The 21,351-nt window shown below is 43.7% G+C and overlaps 1 protein-coding gene and 1 pseudogene across 1 annotated transcript; both read right to left on the minus strand.

Annotated features, from left to right (window-relative positions):
- Positions 1-1,222: 1,222 nt before the first annotated feature.
- LOC137817509 (small nucleolar RNA R71) lies at positions 1,223-1,328 on the minus strand (annotated as a pseudogene).
- A 12,220-nt stretch (positions 1,329-13,548) lies between these two features.
- On the minus strand, positions 13,549-14,948 carry LOC137817508 (uncharacterized). Its single transcript, XM_068620793.1, has 2 exons — positions 14,418-14,948; positions 13,549-14,070 (listed from the first exon to the last, which is right to left on the minus strand). The coding sequence occupies exons 1-2, from the start codon at positions 14,946-14,948 to the stop codon at positions 13,549-13,551; spliced, it is 1,053 nt and encodes a 350-aa protein (XP_068476894.1).
- Positions 14,949-21,351: the final 6,403 nt, after the last annotated feature.

A 21,351-nucleotide genomic window follows, 5' to 3' on the forward strand; every position in this document is an offset into this window, starting at 1 on the left:
CGATATTCGTCCTTAGGGACAATTATTACTTTTGACAAACGCGGTGCACTTGCCGTAAAAAGTCATCAAGTTTTTGGCGCCGTTGCCGGGGACCAGATTTGATTTGTTGAGTATAATTTCCTAAATATTGTAAATATTTTATTTTTTTTATTTGTTTTGATTTTGTTTATTTTATTAAAATTAGATTTGATTTGATTTTAGTATAGATTTGCGGTTTAAAAAAAAGAAAGTTGTTGATTTTATATTATTTTCTTTTCTTTTCTTTACGTTATTTAATTTAGTTTAGTTTATTTTTATTTTTTTATTTTGTTTTGATTTTGATTTTGTTTTATTATATGTTATTTTAGTTTTTTTTAGGATTAGTTTACGTAGTTTTATTTAGATTTACGTAACTGTTATTTATTTGTTTTAATTATATTTTATTATTAGTCTTAAGTTTTATTTTTACGTAAGCAAGTTAGTTAGAATATTAGTTAGTTAGTTTACGATTATAGTTTTTAGGTTTTTTTTTTTAGCTTTATTTTATTTTATTTCTAGTATTTATTTTTTTATTTTTAAGTATGTTATTTCTTGTTTTTTATTGTTTTCTTTTATTCTGTTTCTAGTTTTTATTTTATCTATATTTTTTTTTCTTTTTTTTAATATATTTATTATTTTTCTCTTAACGTCGTTTTAGTGTTTTATTTTTGTTTTTGTGTTATTTTTTTTATTTTACATATTTTGTTTTTATTTCAATTTTTTTAATTTAATTTATTTTTTTTATTTTATTTTTTTAAAAAAAAGTACTCTATTTTTTTTTTCTCCATTAATATGTTTTAGGAAGAAAGCAACATGGCAGAACAACAAGCACCACCTCCTAGGAGGACACTTGGAGATTATGTCATGTACCAAGGACCAAGGCATTATTCTAGTATCGCAATACCTGCTACCGCTAAGACCTTGAAAATAAATCCCAATTTTCTCACTCTCATCATTACCCATCAATTCAAAGCAATGGATCATGAGGATCCATGTTCACATTTGTCTACATTTTATGAATTGGTGGGAACAATGGGCTTTCAATCAGGTGATCTTGAAAATGTTTATATGCGCTTGTTTTCTTTGTCATTGGCAGGAAAGGCTAAGGATTGGCTCAGATCACTTCCAAATCAGAGTCTCACTAGTTGGAAGGATGTAGAGGAAAAATTTCTACAAAGATTTTTTCCAATTTCTCGCTACATCAAAGCAAAGTCTGAAATTTCTGTGTTCAGACAGGGAGCAGATGAATCATTCAGTGAGACATGGGAAAGATTTAAAATGATGCTTAGAAAATGCCCAAATCATGGGTTTGAAGATATTGCTCAACTGAGCATATTTCTCACCGGTCTCAGATCTGACACAAAGATGCTCCTAGATGTTGCAGCTGGCGGCACAATGACGGCTCTTGATGTAGAACAAGCAACAAGGATTATTGTTGCATTGGTGTCAACTGATTATCAAGCCCAACATGATAGACAAAATACTCAGAAGGAAGGGTCGTTAGAAGATGCACTCTTGGCTCAAAATAAAATTCTGACACAGCAGATTGGGCAACTAACCGCGCAAATGGCTAAATTACCCCAACAGTTATATGTTGTGCATTCATCTCAAAGCCATAGTCAATCAATCATGTGTGATTTTTGTGGAGGTTATCATCCTAATGGTCACTGTTCTTATCTGAACAATTCACCTGAAGTTGAGGATCCATTCATGCTTGAAAGAATGAGTAAAGTTGAAGAAGCCCTAACAAAGCTTGTGATAATGGAAGAAAATAGCATGGCAACGATCAGAAATATAGAGATCCAAATGGGAAAAGTGGCCAAACAATTTGAAGAAATACAAAGTGGTCAGTTTTCAGTTGACAACCAAACCAACCCAAAAGAGCATTGCAATAAGGTAATAGTTGAAAAAGAAGATGAGACTGAAGAGTTAGAGAGAGAAATGAAACAAAGTGAGGAAGAACAAAATAAAAATAAGGAAAGAAGTGTTCTTGAAAAAGATTTATCATATCCTCATCCTCCTTCAAAAACAGAGAAGGACATAAAATTCTTTGACAAATTGCTCCCTAGGAATTATTTTGCAGGAAATCTGAAGCAAGATTCAACATTTGAAAGATTTCTAAAGAATAGGAGCTATATTGAAGAGAGAAATAGAGAGATGGAGGCTAGATGCAGTGCAATGACTCAAAGGGACTTGCTTCAAAATACCAAGAACGTAGGAGGTTTTAATCTTCCCGTGTCTATAGGTTCTTTATCTGTGGACAAGGCTGCACTGTATTTAGGCGATTTGGAGGTTCAACCCACCAAGATGCAGTTGGCAAAAAGATCCATCAAAGATCCTTATGGTGTGGTTGAAGTTGTTCTTGTAACGAGGAAGAATGCATACAACATGATGCAACAAAGAAAGTTGTCCATCTTGAAATAAACAGGCGTCAAGCTAGATGACGTTAAACGAGCGCTTACTGGGAGGCAACCCAGTAAACATTTTAGTTTTATGTTGTTTTATTACCTTTGCTGATTTTATTTAAAATAAAAAATAAAAAAGTAAATAATATAAAAAAATCCTATATGCCTCCTAATCATTTTGCAGGTTATGTATTTTTGACCTGGGGACATGTTCTATTATTCAGGGGGCAGATCCAGCAAATGAAGCAAGACTGTAGATAAAGATTTTAACAAAAAGCTGGATGACTTCTTAAGAAGAGAGGATTGAGCAAAAATATGGTTTTATCTTTCTAATTATCTTTTCTTTTCAATTATTTGAATTTTGTCTTATTTTATTTATTTTATTTTTCGGTTATTTTGTTTTTTGTTTATTTGCTTATTTGTTAGTTTGTTTTTATTGCTTATTTTGAATAAATTTCATGTTTTGTTAGTTTGGTAATTTTAAGTCTTGAATTATCTTTCTTGACTAAATTTCAGTTTTAATTTGTTTGTTTTCTAGTTTATTTTTTTCAAATAAAAAAGAACTAGAATATTAATTTTGAATTGTGGAAAAAAGAATTTGTGTTTAAATATTAAGTAGTGAGATGAATTAGACACAGGTTAGAAAAGAAAATATGATTGAATCCCTATTCAAATGTAGTTAAAATTATGATACATGAAAATTTAACAGGATGATTGATTAGGACAGATAATGACAAGACAAAAAGGAATGAGACCATTTAAACCAAGTGAGTGTGTGAATCTTAAACAGTTTTGAGAGTTTTACTGATAAATTGACAGTTGTGGTTGCTTAATTTTTATTTTTGTTGCATCATAAAAGAGCATGAAGATGATTGAGGCATCTGTTTGTGTTAATTAGGAGCCAGGGCCAAAAAGCCAACCTTTATATTAGAATTCCATTTTTTTTATATCCCCTTTGGGCCAAGAAATTTTTTGTTAATATTGCACCTTAACCTTTATTGATATAATTTTCTACCCTTTAGCATGTCTAAGGAATGAGAACATAGATGCAATACATATAGAAAAGGGAATGGTTGGTTTTGATTTTGAAAGTTCAAAAAGTTGAAAATAGGAAGAATCTTTTCCTATTATTGAAAAAAAAAACAGAAACAGAAGAAGAAAAAGAAATTAAAAAAAAGAAAGATAGAAAAAAATTTCATGAAAATCACGAAAAGAAAGAAAATGAGGTATGTTCTCTATAGTTGAATTGTAGGTATGTTCTTCTTCTTTAAGATGTGCATTTTGTTATCTAAGAAAAACCAATATTTTTTGGAAGCCCAGCCTCATTACAACCCTGTAAAAGACCTCAAGATTCATGTTTCTAATATGTTTATGATTTGAAGATGAAATGAAAAGCAACTGTGATTTGTTATGATTCAGTGAAAATAGAGAGAAACACTTACCCGTGAGCATATGAGAAGATATTCCTTGATGAATTGTCATTTATTTGTTTTGATTTGATCCTGGAAATTGATTGTGGCTATCATTTTCTATATTTGAATTTAGAAGCATCATAAGTTTCTAATTTGATCTGTTGTTTAGTGAATTAAGCGGTTTGATATTTAAATTCAAATATATTCATTTACTTTGCTTGAGGACAAACAAGATTCTAAGTTGGGGAGTGTGATAAGTGTCTAATTTCAGTAATATTTCATATTAAAATATAGACACTTATGAGAATTTATTGCTAATTTACATATAAAATAATCTCTAATTTATGAATTTATACCTTTTTACATTTTTTTATGATCTTTATTTGAATAAGAGTATTTTATTCCCAAATTTGGTGTTAATTGCAGATTTCTAAGGAAGATTGGAGATTTGGATTAAAGATGAATGATTTGAGCTAAAAAGATAAAGATAGAAGGTCCCAGAATGGAAAAAGATACAAATGAAGATTGGGCCTTTTTTATGTTTATCATTTAGCCCGTTAGCCTAACCCTAGAAAACTAGGATAAATAGAGGGCTAGAGGCTCAACCTTAGGGTGTCAGATTGAGAGGAAAACACCATAGAGTGAATTGTAACCCAATTGGGAGAATGGAAGGTGATAGAAGTATGCGTGGCTAATTCTACCCTTGGGGATTGGGAGTAATCTGCTCAAACTCTTATGTATTGAGGTGATTTTTATATATTAATATTCAGTTCTTGATTGATTATTGGTATTGTTGTTTTACTTTTAATTTTCCGTGACAAATTGAGAATCTTAAATTTGACCGGGAGGTATTTTTAGGGTTCGGACCTAAACAACAATACTTAACATATTTGGGTGCTAGGAATAGACTTGAAATGTTAATTGCTATTAAACGTCTGAGCTTCGTTCTAAGTTGCTCTTATAATTATGCGAGGGATCGATAGTTAGGGGACATTCTTAAGGATTTTATATGCGAGGAATCGATATAAATGATTTTTATACGGGCATCAATTTCAATCAAAGAACTTAATATTGACATGCTAATCAAAATACTTGAGAGTGAGAGAGATGAAACTAATCCTTATTTTTCCAATTGAAACAGCTAATTCTTTGTTTGTTTTCTTATTGATCAGTGCCAACACAATTAATTCAAAACTCTTTTAATTGTTCTGTTTTTATATTTAGCGATTATTGTACTCGATAATTCACTGTTCCTTGTGGGATCGATATCCGTCCTTAGGGACAATTATTACTTTTGACAAACGCGGTGCACTTGCCGTAAAAAGTCATCAGTATGTTGCACCAACATTTTTTAGGCCAAATGGCATGACTTCGTAGTAGAAGTTATTACAGTCGACCATGAAAGCAATTTTCCCTTTATCTCTTGGATGCATCTGGATTTGATTATGTCCAGAGTATGCATCTAAGAAACTTAAAATGTGGTGAATAGTCGCCCCGTCAACTAGGCGATATGTTTGGTAGAGGGTAAGCATCCTTCATACAAATCTTATTGAGATCGGTATAGTCCGTACACATTGATGAGAATCAAATAAATGAGGCTTTTATTAATGGAGGAAGAGGACATCCACCGTCACATTTGAAGTTCTTCCTTCTAGTCTTCTCAAAATTAAAAGAAGACATAAAATAAAGATGAGGCACAAGCCCAAAGCCCAAAGCCCAAAGCCCAAGCCCAAGAAGGCCAAAGCCCAAAGAGCCCAAGTCCATCCCATGAGGGGCAAGGCCAAGCTTTGAAATACTCTTGTATAGTTTTAGGAGGTGTGGTTATTAAATAAAGGAGGGTGAAAATGTAAAATAAAGTCACATTGTCCATGTGACTTAGGAGAGTGGTGTAGGTGTAGTTTTTAGGAGGTGTCATAGTAGAAAAAGGTCACACCTCCCATGTGACTTGTTTTTGGTGGGAATTTCAAATGAGTTTATTTGAATTTTCCCACCTATTTTTCAGCACCTCTAGGCTATAAATAAAGGTGCTTAGCTTGTACAATTCAGATTTGAATTTTAATTAGAGAAACTATACTCAATTTTTGAGAGAGCATTGGAGAGCTTTGTGCCTTCTTCACTAGTCTTATCTTGATGGTTCAATGGTTACCTCAAGTGGCGACTTGCACACTTATCTTGGAGTCTCCATCCACCTAGTGGCGTGATCATCCAACCATTCCTCCATCTTCATGAGCTTTCTCTTCTCCTTCCTTCCTTCTCTTTTGATATTCATGTCTTAGCTTGTGTTCTTGTCTTTTTTGTTCGGCTATTTCTTTTTCAGCAAGTTGTTCTTCTTTGTTTTGTGTTGTGGTTCGGTGCTTTTACATTTCCAACACTTCTTTTCAGTATTCTTGCCTTTTATTTCATTTTGATCGGTTATTTTCAGTTCTATGTCAATGTGTTCGATGCAATTGCTTTTTCTTTCATTTTAATCGGTTCAATTTGACTATAATTGGAACTTCCATATGAGTTTGTGTTTTGGCACTAGTTTTGGTGAGTTCTTGTTCATAGAACCTTGATCCAATTCTATGATAAAGTGCCTATCTCATAACCAACTCAAGATGATTCCTAAGAATGTCAAGAATCATTCAAAGTGTGCTAGTGGAATCACATCACACATTCTCCATTTGTCGTTGGACTTTTTCACCATTACCATATTTACCAACTATGTCGTATAATGTGTCTCTTTTATGAAATTGGATTTTACAAGCTTGTCAGCTTCCTTTCGTGCGGCGTTGCATTTCTCTTCGCCTATCTTCCTTTTCTTCTAGGTGGTCGCGCTTTTTTATAGACCGAGAGACGGTATGTGATGATGTCTGGATTTAGCCTTGGCATGTCAAAGGAAGTATAAGAAAATAGGTCAACATTTTCAATAAGTGTTTGATTTACCATTGTGTTATCCGTCGGCATTAACAATGTCCCTATATGCGTGGTATGTGCATCATCACGCACAAGTATTGAGCAAAAATCTTCCTCTAGCTCGATGCGAGCGTCGTTCAGTCGGGGATCTAGATTTTCCATAGCAACCATGTGTTCCTTTTTGGGAGTTCTTGGTTCTCTGGACCGGTGTCTGCTAGGCCCTCGAGACCTTTGTGATTGTTCCCTTTTGTGTTCACAGGATCATCCGCGTAGTGACTTTCTATATCGTGGTCAGTTGGTTAGTTCGACCTTCAGGCTTGCAACATAGAAATTTTGTGCTACTTTTAGATATACATGCACAATGACTATGTCACCTGAAGTAGATTGAAACTTCATGGCAAGATGTGGAGTTAAAACTATCGCTCCAAGACGAATTATAGACAACCGCCCGAGCAAAGTATTGTATGAGGTGTTGGCGTTGACAAGTAGATACCTCATTTTAATGGTTCTGCAAAGGTACCTACCCAGGCCAAAGGTGGTATATAAATCAATATAGCCTCATGTATCCAGTCGTTCGCCAGAAAAACCTACTATCTGGTCGTCATATGGTTGGATCTCTATTATGAAGTCCTCATTTTCTTGAAGGTTTTCCAATATATAATATTGACCGAGCTTCCTTGGTCCACCAAAGTTTTGGTGATGGCGAATGTGTCAATTTCAACAGTGATGACCATTGGATTGTCTTGGTGGATCCATAGCAGTGAAGTCATCATCCGTGAAGAGTATTGGAGGTATCCTTAGTCAGTCTTAGATTGTGGTTGAGTACACTGATTGAATAACACGTAGATGCTTCTTTTGAGTAGAGCTCGAACATCCTCCGGATGCAAATCCCCCGACGATCGTGCTGTTAGAAATGTAGGGCTAAACAAAAGGGGGTGAATTGTTTTTGAAGGATTTTCGCAAATACTAGATGAGAATTAAAGCAAATGCAGAATTACAGATAAAGCAATTAGATCAACCAAGAAACAAAATGTATTTAAACTGATTATAGAAAATCAATCGGTTGTTTCTATGAATCAATCAATTGTTCTTACCAGCACTTCAACAAGAACAGATTTAAAACAAATTTAAAAACAGAGAGGAAGAGAGAGATTTACACACAATTTTTTTATACTGGTTCACTAATAACCTGAGCTACATCCAGTCCAAGAACAATCTCTGGATAATCTACTATGTAATCAACAATAGATTACAAAAATAAACACATCAAAGAGTTTATCTTGATACTTTCAAGACTACACACCCTTTTTTATGCACCACTACCACACATAGTCAGAACATCCTCTGAATTGAAATACAAAACACTTTACAGTATTCAAAAGTAAACAGAAATGCAAGAATGAATAAGAAAGATTACACCTGATACAACAAGAAAAAACATAGCTCCTATTTCACTCTTTTGACCAAGGCAAAGCATATAGCAACCTTCCAATCTCTTTCGAAAATTCTCAAAAAACTTTTTTGTAATCTGATTTCTCTCTATTAATTGAGATTCAAAACCCAATCATAAGCCCACAAAAATAGCCATTTGATTCAGTTAGGCAAAGCCCAAAGCATATGCATATCAAGCCAAAACAGTTTTGACAGTTAAAACAGAATCTGTTATGTTTTTCAAAAAACAATTGATTGAAACCTCGATTCAATCGATTGATTTGGCTTTGACTTGTAAAGTCAAGAAATTTTAGAAGTAATCATATCCAAATATCATTAGCACCACAGAACCAGTTTTCTCATAAGGAAAACCACCAAAATCAGTGTGAAAACTAGTGAAAACAAGGTGGAAAATCAGAGTTATGCAGCAACTAACTAAATCATATAAACCCAGTTTAAAAGCAGATATGTAGCAGATACTTAGCAACATACGAACCATATAATTCTCCCCTATTAAGAATGGAATTTCAGAATTAAGAATATCCAACTCATTTCTTAATAAGAAAAAACAGAATACCAGTTGTTCTTGCCGGTTGACTAGATTGCCTTCATGCGTAGCTACGAACTGCGTATCAAGGACTCCTTCGTCTTCGTTCCAATCTTCACCCCTCGCCGCCATGAAAACCTGAAACAGTGAGACAAATGGGTGCCCTCGCAGCCGTTTGCACTCCGACGCTCAAGTTAGTACTAACAGAAAACACCGTGCACCTCCGTAACAGAACACCACAAACACCGTGCTCAAGGAGGCGCGCAACTGAATCGTAACTGAATTCTCTCCCGTTCTCAAATTACTTGGTGAGTGTAAAGTGTAGACTGTACCTCAGTCTGTTAGCAACGACATCTTATATACCTTTCTGGTGCTTCCGCCACGTGCCTTCCTCTGACTTAAGTGTATTCTGCATGGGTGGCCTTACGACACTATAACCCAACTTAGGGAAATCCTAGTGTGTAAGACTACCTTCTCGAAGTGCAACTGGCGCGGGATGATCACTCAGGTGTCAACTCATACGCCCAATATCAGAGGGATCATCCATACTGAGCGTACACTGCCCCTTCATGTCCCATGCATGCCGATCGCCCCTGGAACGACTTTACCGAGTCGTATCGGTTCCAGTGGTTCTCTAGCGGTGGCGTGTACTGTCGCGTCCCCTCACCTCATGCACAGATACGTCGTGAGGTGGATCTCTTCCTACTGGAACTGGGGATGTGGCTTGGAAACTACCTTTCTCGTCCATTATCACTCTTCAGGGTACTGAGGCCCGAGGCATCCACGCCCACGCCCGAGGAGAGGCCTGCTGAAAGCAATGTCGTTTTGTCCCCGGTGTGTCTAAACACCAAGACAACCAGTCCTTATCTCTCGCGCTAGGATGCCCACGCCCGAGGAGAGGCCTGCCGGAAGCAGTGTCGTTTCGTCCCCGGTGTGTCTAAACACCCAGGCAATTAGTGTACTTGGTGCCCACGCCCGAGGAGAGGCATGCTGGAAAGCAGTGTCGTTTCGTCCTCGGTTTGTCTAAACACCAAGATGTCCAGGAACTTGGTGCTTACGCCCAAGGAGAAGGTGTCCCGAAGGATGGCGCTACTCTTACCTGGCGTGTATCTGCACCGAGACAGATGGCTCTCCACTGATTCGAACTTTCTTTCTGTCCTTGGCGCCCACGCTCGAGGGAGGTGCCCCTGCGTCTCCCCTCGAGGTGTCTAAGCACCAAGATGGTGGGTTCGTTTCTTACTGAACCGCGTTAACTTCTTTTAGCGTTTCCTTACACCGTAATAAGTAAGACTTAAGACAATGTATGCTCAAACTAGTTTTTACTTGGGTGACCTCATTAAAAAACCCCTGAAAGGGAAAGAGAGTGTCTCCTTGAACTGCACACTACGTAGAGTTTTTAACTAAAATAAAACTTCAAGTTTGCCGCGTACCAGAGTCTCAAGCTTATACGACCCGTTCCCCCGAGCTTCGGTTACCCTGAAGGGCCCGGTCCACTTGAGGGACAACTTGTTTTCCAACTCATATGGACGAGCCTTCCGCATGACCAAGTCGGCCACCTGGAACTGCCGGGGCTTCACCTTGGAGCTGTACTGGTGCTCTACTCTTCTCTTCACAACCTCATCCTTTATTCTTGTTTCTTCTCTAGCTTCGTCCAACAGATCTATATTCACCTTCCTCTCCTCGTTGGACTCTTCAACCACAAAGCTTTGGAAACGTGGCGAGCTCCCGTGAATTTCTACTGGGATCATCGTGTCCGATCCGTATACTAAGCTGAATGGCGTCTCCATGGAGGAAGATTGGGGTGTGGTGTGATAAGCCCACACTATCCTGGGCACCTCCTCTGCCCAAGTTCCTTTGGCTTTCTCAAGCCTCCTCTTCAACCCCCTTAGTAGAATTCTGTTGGCAGACTCCACCTACCCGTTTGTCTGAGGGTGCTCGACAGATGCGAATACCTGCTTGATGCCTACCTCTGTACACAACTTACCCAGCTGCTGGCTTGCAAACTGAGTACCATTATCTGAGAAAAGACGCCTCGGTACACTAAAGCGACACACAATGTTCCTCCAGACAAAGTGTTGTACCCTGTGTGCGGTAATCTGTGCCACCGGCTCTGCTTCTATCCACTTCGTGAAGTACTTAATAGCAACTATCAAGTACTTCATCTGCCTTATTGCTAACGGGAAGGGCCCCAGAATGTCAATCCCCCACGTGTGGAAAGGCCATGGGCTGTAAATTGACCTCAGCTCTTCTGGGGTGCCTTGTGCCAGTCGGCATGCAGCTGGCACTGCTTGCACCGCTGGGCGTATCTTACGCAGTCCTCTTTCACCGTTGGCCAGTAGAAGCCCGCGTGCACTACCTTGGATGTTAAAGATCTTCCTCCCACGTCGATCCCACAGATTCCTTCGTGGAGCTCACACATTATCCTCGTGCACTCATCCCCACTCACGATTGTCAAAATCGGATGCGTGAACCCGTATCTGAACAGTGCCCCATCCACGAGAGTGTACCTCGCAAAATTTCTCTTTATCTTCTTACCCTCCTCAGCCTCCGGTGGAAGTATCCCATCAGCGATGTAGCGTCTATAGGGCGTCATCCACGTGTCCCCTTCTTCCAGGGTGCACACCCGCATGGGGTCTTTCTCTTCTAACGAGGTCGGGTAGACGTTTATATTGGGAGCTCTCACCGTGTCCTGAGTCAAAGACTGATGACTCCTCGCCCTTCCTTTGAACGCACTAATCTGGAGGACGTCCACCCTATTATCCGCCACAAACGTTTGCGGCGCTTTAAGGGTCTCCTGGATGACCGTCCTCTGCCTTCCCCTCTTGCCTGAGCTGGCCAGCTTGGCGAGCAGGTCAGCACGGGCATTCTGCCTCTTGAGACGTGGACCAACTCGAACACCACGAACGCCCCTTTCAGCACTTGGACATACCCCAAGTACGTAGCCATCTGCGGATCCTTGGCTTGATACTCCCCGGTCACCTGCCCCATGACTAGCTGCGAATCACTCTTCGCCAGCAGACTCCGTGCACCCATCTCTTTGGCTAAGAGCATCCCAGCTATCAGGGCTTCATACTCTGCTTGATTATTACTTACCTTGAAGGCAAACCTCAAGGCCTGCTCGATCAACAAACCGTTTGGCCCTTCAAGGACCACATCGGCTCCACTCCCTTGCTGATTCGAGGATCCATTCACCGAGAGCACCCACTAGGAGCCAACCTCTTCCTCTTGTTGCGCGCTCCCTGGCGAGAGCTCAGCCACGAAGTCCGCGTAAACCTGTCCCTTTATAGACCCCCTAAGCTCGTACAGGATGTCAAACTCGGACAGCTCCACGGCCCAGCGGACCATCCTCCCTACGACATCTGGCTTTTGCAACACCTTCTAGATGGGGAGGTCCGTCATTACTACCACCGTAAAGCTTTGGAAGTAGTGACGGAGCCTCCTAGCCGAGAACACCACCGCCAGAGCCGCCTTCTCCAAAGACTGATACCTCGCCTCTGGCCCTTGCAGGGCCTTGCTTACGAAGTATACAGGTTTATGTCTGGTCCTGCTCCTGAACTAGCACAACACTGATTGCCCACTCGGTTACAGCGAAGTATAACCGGAGGGGCACACCCGTCTGTGGCTTACACAGCACGGGAGGAGCAGCCAGATATTCCTTGAGCTTGAGGAATGCCGCCTCGCACTCCTCGGTCCACACGAACCTACTATTTCTCTTCAGGCACTGGAAATAAGGGTCCCTTGTCTCCTCCAATGGACATGAACCTGGAGAGAGCAGCCATCCGCCCTGTCAGCTGCTGTACCTCCTTCACCGAGGTAGGGCTCCTCATCGCAAGGATCACTGCGCACTTGTCTGGGCTCGCCTCTATCCCCCGTTCGGTGAGCAGAAAACCTAAAAACTTACCCGTCACAACCCCGAAGACGCACTTCTCAGGGTTCAGCTTGAGGCGGTACTTAGCTATAGTGGCAAACAGCTCTTCCAGGTCAGTTGTGTGTCGTCCCCTCTCTTGGGAGGTCACCACCATATCGTCCACGTAGGCTTGCACATTCTGACCTAGCATAGGTGTGAGGACCTTATCCATCAATCTTTGATAGGTGGCGCCTGCATTCTTCAACCCAAACGGCATCACCTTGTAGAAATAGCAGGATGTCTCAGTCATAAATGTCATATTGCACTCATCACGGGGGTGCATCTTTATCTGGTTATACCCCGAAAACGCATCCAGAAAACTCAGCATTTTGCAGCCTGAGGCGCTATCCACCAACGCGTCGATGCTGGGCAGGGGATACGAGTCCTTGGGGCAGGCCTTGTTCAGGTCAATGAAGTCCACACACATCCTCCACTTCCCGTTCACCTTCTTTACTAGAACCACGTTTGCTAGCCACTCAGGGTACTGGATTTCCCTGATGTGGCCAGCGCTCAACAGCTTTTTGGTCTCTTTCTGTACAACGAAGCGCCTTTCCTCGTTGAACTTCCTCCTTCTCTGGCACACGGGTCGAACCTTGGGGTCCATGGCGAGATGATGGCACAAATAATCCGGGTCGATGCCTGGCATATCCGAGGCGGACCATGCAAAAGCGTCCAGGTGATGTGAGATTACTTCCGCCACCTGGTCCTGTTCTTCTTTACTCAGCAATCGTCCCAGTTTGAAAGTCTTACCACCAATCTACCTCTCCACCGCGTTCTCGACCGGCTCAGGACGCCTATCCTGAGCGTTCTCTGCGCGAGCTACGCCCTCGCGGCCTTGCTTTCTAGATGATGCCTCGGTAGGCGCTTCCCCCATAGGCAATGCCTCTGCGAACACATCAGATAAGGGGACAACTGCAACTTGTTGAACGTGGACTAGAACATCACGTCCGCCAAGCTGCCCTGGTCCACGAGCACTCGGTGTACCCTACTTCCCGCAGTCACGACTGAAATTACCACGGGGTCGTTATCGTGAGGGACAACATCACGGAGATCAGCCCTCGTGAACGCAAGGTCGACGTCCAGCGAGTCATCCTCTTCCTGCGCAGCCACCGAATTTACTGACCGCACGTACCTCTTGCGCTGAGAGCCAGTGCATCCTTCACCCGAAAAACCACCAGAGATGGTGTGTACTTCCCCATGGATAGGCATCTCATGGGCCTGGTCTTCTACTGGCGCTGCCAAGGCCGCAACTCCGGATGACCCCACCAGATAGTCATTCAAGTATCCGCTCTTCACTAGCTCATCCAACTGATTGCCCAGAGCCAAGCAGTTGGTGATCGAATGCCCGAATGCCTGATGAAACTCACACCACGCGTCCTTGTGTGGTCCCAGCACCTTGTCTGTCTTCGCGGGGACCCTCAACCTATCTGCTATGTTGGGCACAACAATGAGGTCCTTCAGCTCCACCACAAAGTTGTGCCTAACTAGCCTGTTCTGCCCTGACGCCCCCTGGCCTACGGCTTCCTCGGCTTATAAGGGCGCTTCCTTTCCTGGCCTCTCTTCCCCGTCGCGACCTCATTCACCCTTGCGGGTTGTGCGTGCGACGGTGCTCTGGGGCGTGCAGGCGCCACACTCGCACGCTTCTCGCACTCTTCTCCCTCTGTAGTGATGTGCTCCACAGCGCGACGCCTGATTTCTGCGAAGGTTCTGGGGTGGTTTCTGATAAGCGACTCGCAGAATGGCCTAGGGTAGATTCCCTTCCTGAACGCATACACGATCATCGGCTCTTCAGTGGTGCCAACCTTCACCACCTGCGCCCCGAAACGGTTGATGTATTCCTTCAACGTCTCCCCCTGGTACTGCTTCACGTCGAAGAGATCATACGACACCGGTGGGGGAGCCTGCTTCACGTGGCCGTCTAGAAGGTTAATGAACCAGTCCATTGCCATTCCTGCCAGCGTGCTCATGAATAGCTTGCACCTTATGGCGTCAGAACCGCCGACAAGCATCATCTGCGTGTGGAACGCAGTGAGGTGCGCCTCTGGATCCTCCATTCCCGTTAACGTAACCTTCGGGCCTACGAACGTGGGCGGAATCACTGCCTCCATGATGGACTGCGAGAAAGGCATAGGGATATCTCTGGGTGGTGTGAAACACTCGCGATCCTCTGCTCCGCAATTCCCAGGGTGGTTGCGCATCCCGCAGCGCAACTCTTCGTTCGCACGACACAACTCTTCGTTTCTTGCCTGCGACGCCGCAAGATCCAACTGAATGTGTTCTTGCTCCGCCCTCGATGTCGCGATCGCCTCCTGAAGGCCTTGCATCACCTCCATGACCTGCTACAAGGTCATGCCATCAATCTCTGCGCGCGCTGTAGAACTCTGCCTGGTACTCCTTATTCTTCATTGTTTCTTAGAGAATCTTGAACGGTTTCTGCAAATCTTCGAACTTCCTTTAGTAAAACTGAGCGAATCTTCGAGATTTCCCGATGAATCTTTCAAGAATCTTGAAAAAACTCCACGAACTTCACTGTCGCTACTGAAACTCGAACTTCTTGCGGTGGGACTGCTGTTTTATATCAGGCCCCACGGTGGGCGCCAAATGTTCTTGCCGGTTGACTAGATTGCCTTCATGCGTATCTACGAACTGCGTATCAAGGACTCCTTCGTATTCGTTCCAATCATCACCCCTCGCTGCAGTGAAAACCTGAAATGGAGAGACAAATGGGCGCCCTCGCGGCCGTTTGCATTCCGACGCTCAAGTCAGTACTGGCAGAAAACACCGTGCACCTCCGTAACAAAACACCACAAACACCGTGCTCAAGGAGGCGCGCAAATGAATCGTAACTGAATTCTCTCTCGTTCTCAAATTACTTAGCGAGTTTAAAGTGTAGAACGTACCTCAATCTGCTAGCAACAAGAGCTTATATACCTTTCCAGTGCTTCTGCCACATGCCTTCCTCTGACTTATGCGTATCTCTGCATGGGTGGCCTTATGACACTGTAACCCAACTTAGGGAAATCCCAGTGTGTAAGACTACCTTCTCGAAGTGCAACTGGCGCGGGATGATCACTCAGGCGTTAACTCATACGCCCAATATCAGAGGGATCATCCATACTGAGCGTACACTGCCCCCTCACGTCCCATGCATGTCGATCGCCCCTGGAACGAGACTCTACCGAGTCGTATCGGTTCCAGTGGTTCTCTAGCGGTGGCACGTACTGCCGCGTCCCCTCGCTTCATGCACAGATACGCCGTGAGGTGGATCTCTTCCTGCTAGAACTGGGGGTGTGGCTTGGAAACCACCTTTCTCGTCCATTATCACTCTTCAGGGTACCGAGGCCCGAGGCCTCCACGCCCCTTCTGTGTCGCCTCCTATTGTGTTGCCCCCTCCACGGTCGTTCCTACCCATGGGTCTCGGGGAGTGGCACCACTCAGACATGAGCACTCTCTGGTCTGAGGCCGGTCAACGCCCGAGGCCAGTCAACGCCCGAGGCCTGACCAACCCCCCTTTTTACCTCATTGCGCCCCCGAAGGGTCCCACTATGTGTTGACTCTGGTCAACACCTGAGGACGGATCGGTACACAAGTGTGTGTAGCTGAACCATTGCAACAACAAACCTGTGATACCATATCAGAATTGCAGCAAAAATCTATGGTGTATCAGAGCTATGACAGCAGCAGAATTAAAGTACCATAGACCCCAGAAATTTCAATAAGAAGCCCACAATTTCTCCCTCTATCTTTTCTTCATCCAACATTCCCTTTCAAGATAACATTCAAAATCTCAACCCTTTTCCTTTGATCTGGAATATCAATTTCAAATGCTTGAGGAACACGTCAAAGTATTGTTTCCTCAAGTTCCAAAACGTTGTCAACTTTATTAATGAATATGATGGCAGGCAGAGTTTATGGCTAGGCTAAATATGGTAGACACAAGTTTGATATTCAACCATTGATAAAAACTGCTCCAGAATCCTTAGCAATAGCCTTGGCAAACATGATCTTCCCAGTGCCATGTGGTCCATACAATGGGACACTCTTCTATAAAAACTTACATCTTGGTCCCTAATATCAGAATCCATTTATTTTTTTGCAGCAAGTTCATCCTCACTAGAGCGCACACCATATGCAGTATCAACAATAGGGTTATTCAAAAGGTTCATCTTCAAGTTGGTCAAATGATTGCTCAAGGGGTGGATTTGGTAGGAATATTCTCTCTTCTGTTAAGAGAAAACCTTCCAAACGTTCCAAAGATACACTTACAAAATTCATCAACCCCATGACCACCAATGTGGTTGCAATTCATAAAGCTTTAAATTTCAAGGAAAACAAAGAATACATCTCTTTATTATCTAATTCAGAGGCACAATAAATGCATTTTTGACCCACAATGGGTTTTGAAAGAAAAGAAACAGCTGCAATCATGCATAAGAATTCATAACAGCTTTATTCAAATGTGTCAGAGGTAAAACAATCGGTTGTTTTTCTAAGACAGCAAGAAAATGTTTTTCAAATGCAAATCATCTTTCAAAGAGTTGGAAAATGCATAATGAAATACATTCATATCTTTGCATTACCTCAACATGTTTAGAAGTTCATTTGGTCTTATGAGTCCAAAAGCATAGGATGAACATATACAACTTACTTTACATAGGTCATGAATTTTTTACTAGTCAAGAATTTGAGTAAGGTATATGCTCTTGAACCATAATAATAAGCATTACTTTGATTAGTCTTCATTATAGCATATGAACTTGAAAAGTCCTGCAAAAAAGAATTTATGCATCTACAAAGCAAGTATAGCAACAGGATAATAAGGCACACACAAACCAGTTTTTTGCATAAGCCATAAGCATAAAGACTAGTAAAAGTAGTGTGTAAATTAGTGCATAATTAATGCAAATTAGTGTGTGCACAAAGTTATAGTAGCAGCAGATAAATCAGAATAAAGCATCATAGTTTTGCATATACAACACTAGCAAAAAAATCAGAAAAAGTGAAGTGTTCAAGTGCTTTCAAGTGCAGAGCAACAACAACATAATACATCAGTTTTAACGCTATCAATACAACCAAATCAAGCATAAACTTCTCTCCCTATTTATTCTCACAAATAGACAATGAGAAGGATTGTACAAATCAAAAACCAGAATGATAATACAGTAGCCCAGCAATACAGACAATGTTGACATTTCAAGAATAGAAAATGATATAGAGCTTTCAAGGAAACAACTGGATATATTCTTTTTGATCCTGCCGGCAACTCGAACGTGGAGGAATCGCTTTGTAGCACTCTCTGTCCCGTCTACGCGACTGCGTTCTCTGCAAAGTCACCCTCAGAACCTTCTCTTGAATCTCCAAACGTGACCTGCAAAACACACAGACGGCGCCTCTAGCGGCCGTTTGCACTCCGACGATCAAGTTAGACCACAGAACCACCAAATGAGAAAACTAGTAGTGTGTGTGAAAACTCTTGCTCTCTGTTTTTCGTATCCCCTCAATCTCTCCCTGATTCCCTTTTATGTCTCTCTCTCTGCTTCTGGGCATAACAGAATTCTGTTATGCTTTTCTGGCATGTGTCAGAACCCTGTTATGCTTTTCAGAGACAGTGTACCTGCAGAATTAGTAGAGTGTGGGTGTCTGTGCGTGTCCGCGCGTCTCTGCGCTTGGCTGCGCTTGTCTGTACCTGTGTGTACCTTTAGTGGTACGGAGTGCACCTTTATCTGGTCCGCACCCCTCTCAGATGATGACACGTGGAGGCATGCGACTCGCATCTAACCACACACGTGTCACTTACTGGAAGGGCTCTAGCGCTTCTCTTTGCGTGCTAAGTTATTCCCTTGCGGAGTAACTTAGCATATTTCTTTCATTTGGGTAAATCACATACTCTCAGAAGAACGCCAGGTGTGGCCGGTCTAGGCACACTCACCAAGCGTTGCTCTCTGCGTAGACGACTTACCCTTCACGCACGTAATGGGTTGAGGGAGTCACCAATCACTGATCGGTTTACTAGCTCCCTCAGGCCACTCTCGTGCGCGATTCCCTGAGATGTGCTCATGCGAGGTCCATGTATAACGCTCTCGCTGGGAACCTCAGTCCCAGTTTAACTACGTGTAACACGAGACCCCGATGACAATGCACCCGATGACTGATCAGTGCTCTATTTGCTTCTTGCGTTCTGCCCCCAGGCGTTAGTCTGAGAACTGGTCTGTTGGTGGCCACTTGGCTACTGACCACCGATCACCGTTCTGGATTATCTGTCCCCTGACCTCTCTGCCGCCTGATCTGTCGGTGGTCACTTGGTTACTGACCCCCGATCACCGCTCTTGGCGATCGCCTCCCTGATCTCTCTGTCATCTGGTCCACGTGTCACCCTGCGAGCGGTCCACGTGGTCCTCTGCTGCTGACGTCATCGACTACCGATGACCGATCGGATCACAAGCCCCCCAGTCTCGAGTCGTGAACTCGTTCTCGGCGAAGAGACTAAGTGGTCGTGCCCTCAGTCCACGTGGCAGGTGGGACCGCATCACGTGCCACCTCACGTGCTGCTTTTTTAACGTTTGGACTTCCTTCCTTAATCTCGCGACACGTGGCCCCATCGACGGCCAGCGTGGTGTGTCGCTAGCGCTTCTCTTATTCAAATTGGCGCGCTCCTTCACTGTTCCTTCATCTTCTTCAATCGACTCTCAGACTTCCTGCGAACTCTTCCTCTGCGCACCCATCTTTCTTCAAGTTTTCTGCTTCCAAACCTCTTGCGATCATCCAAAGGTATGGTTTTTCTTCTTCCTGGGTCTATTTAGGTCATCTTTACCGATCGCATTTATCTTTCTCGTTATCATGCATTCATCTTCTCTATTTTCCCTCTCTCGACCCGCGCTAGGGTTTTTTCGTGTTCTCGCTCTGACTTCTGCTTCTTCTTCTTCCTCTTTTCACCTGGGCATCTCTTTCTCCTTCCCCCTCTCTGTTTTCACAGAAACATTCATCATTCCCTCTTCTTCCATTCATTCTAACTTTTCGTTTTTCCTCCATTTGCAGCTATCTCGCGATGGCTCGCTTGAAACAAACCGCACGTATCATTGCCTCATCTTCTGGTGCACAGCCTTCCGCGAGTGCGCCAGCTCCACCACCGCCTGTTGCCACCTCCTACCACGACAACGCCAGGGTCTACGAATGGGCCCCCCTGGCGTTGCTTGCCGAAACCTCCACCCTACTGCCCCAGGGCCACCTCACGTCCCTGCTGAGCCACATTCCCGATGAGCCTTCCTGCGCCATCGACAGGGAAAACGACTTTAACATCCAAATCCGCATTCCTCCTCGAGGGATGCCCATCTGTGCGGACGATAGGGCCACCAATGGGGTGCCCTTCGTCTTCATCTACTCCGCCATCTTCAAAAGGTTGAAGTTGCGCCTCCCCTTCACCTTTTTCGAAAAGGAGCTGATGATGGAGTTGAACGTCGCGCCCTGCCAACTCCATCCAAATGCCTGGGCCTTCATCCGGGCATTTCAAATCCTCTGCAATTATTTCGGGCACAACGCCTCCGTGGATGTGTTCCTCTATTTCTTCGAGGCGAAGAATCCTGGGGACAGGTCCTGGGTTAGCCTGAACGGGGTTGCTGGACGGGTGCTCCTGGGCCTATACCAGCAATCCTTCAAAGACTGGAAGGGCAGGTTCTACATGATATCTGCCACCCCACAAAGTCCAAATCTGCTCGAGGGGTACCCCCTCTACTGGGTTCCTGGGGTTGAATTCAAGAAATCCAGGGACCTCGAAGCTATGGCCCCCTACGAGCGCGAGCTATGTGGGCTGTTCCTGGGGGCTAAGTACAACTCTGCTCGGCTCATCAAAGATGAGTTCGATGTGTTGGCCCTGAAAAAGTACATAGGTAGCTCTTCTTCCACCTCTTAGGATACTTGCACCTTCTCATGCATGCTTTTATGTGTTTTGACTTACCTGCGTAACTTGAGCATCTAACTCTTCCTTTTCTCATCTGTGTAGATTCAATGTCGGGGAAAGACAGGAGGCTAGCCTTGCTGGAGCTTGCCAAGCGTCGGGGAACCAAGGGAACTGGCTCCTCTTCTTCTACCACTGAGCCCATTGCAGCCCCTCCTCTCTCGGTCGCGCCAGCTGAAGGCCCCGAGCAAGGAAGGAAAAGAAAAAGACTGGTGAAGGCTTCTACTTCACTTGCTGCTGCTGCTGCTGCCGCCTCAACCAAAGAGGAAAGCTCTGGCTCTCCTCTTATACACCGCCAGAGGAAAATGCCAGCGGTCGAGGGGGCTTCGTCTCTCCAGCCTGGGGAGATCGAGATGGTGGAGGTAGAGGAAGGTTCACCCTCTCCTCCCTCTACTCAACCTGCCTCAGAGCCCACATGCCTTCCTTCTCCCTGCCAACAGTTGCCTCCAACTTCTCAACTGCCATCTCCTCCCCCAGCAGGCCAATCACCTGGTCCATCTGCTCCTCCTGCTGGGGGTGCTTCTGCTCGACCTGGGGGTCCCCCACCACCACTGCCAATCTCCACTGCAACTGCTGAATGTGGTGGATCCAGCTCGCGCCCAAGCGCCTCTGGAGCCAGCCACGAGAACTTTAGCAGGGTCATCACCTTGGTTCAACAGCTCATTAGCAACCGGGAGCTCGTCGAATGGAACGGTAATGAGGTGGACATGCACCTGGCCAGGCAGATGGTGCTCTCTTTGGAGTTTTCCACCCAGCACCGCAAGCAAATAGCCCTGGAGAAGAGG

This window comes from Phaseolus vulgaris, unplaced genomic scaffold (genome assembly GCF_000499845.2).
Source record: "Phaseolus vulgaris cultivar G19833 unplaced genomic scaffold, P. vulgaris v2.0 scaffold_97, whole genome shotgun sequence".
Taxonomy (NCBI): domain Eukaryota; kingdom Viridiplantae; phylum Streptophyta; class Magnoliopsida; order Fabales; family Fabaceae; genus Phaseolus; species Phaseolus vulgaris.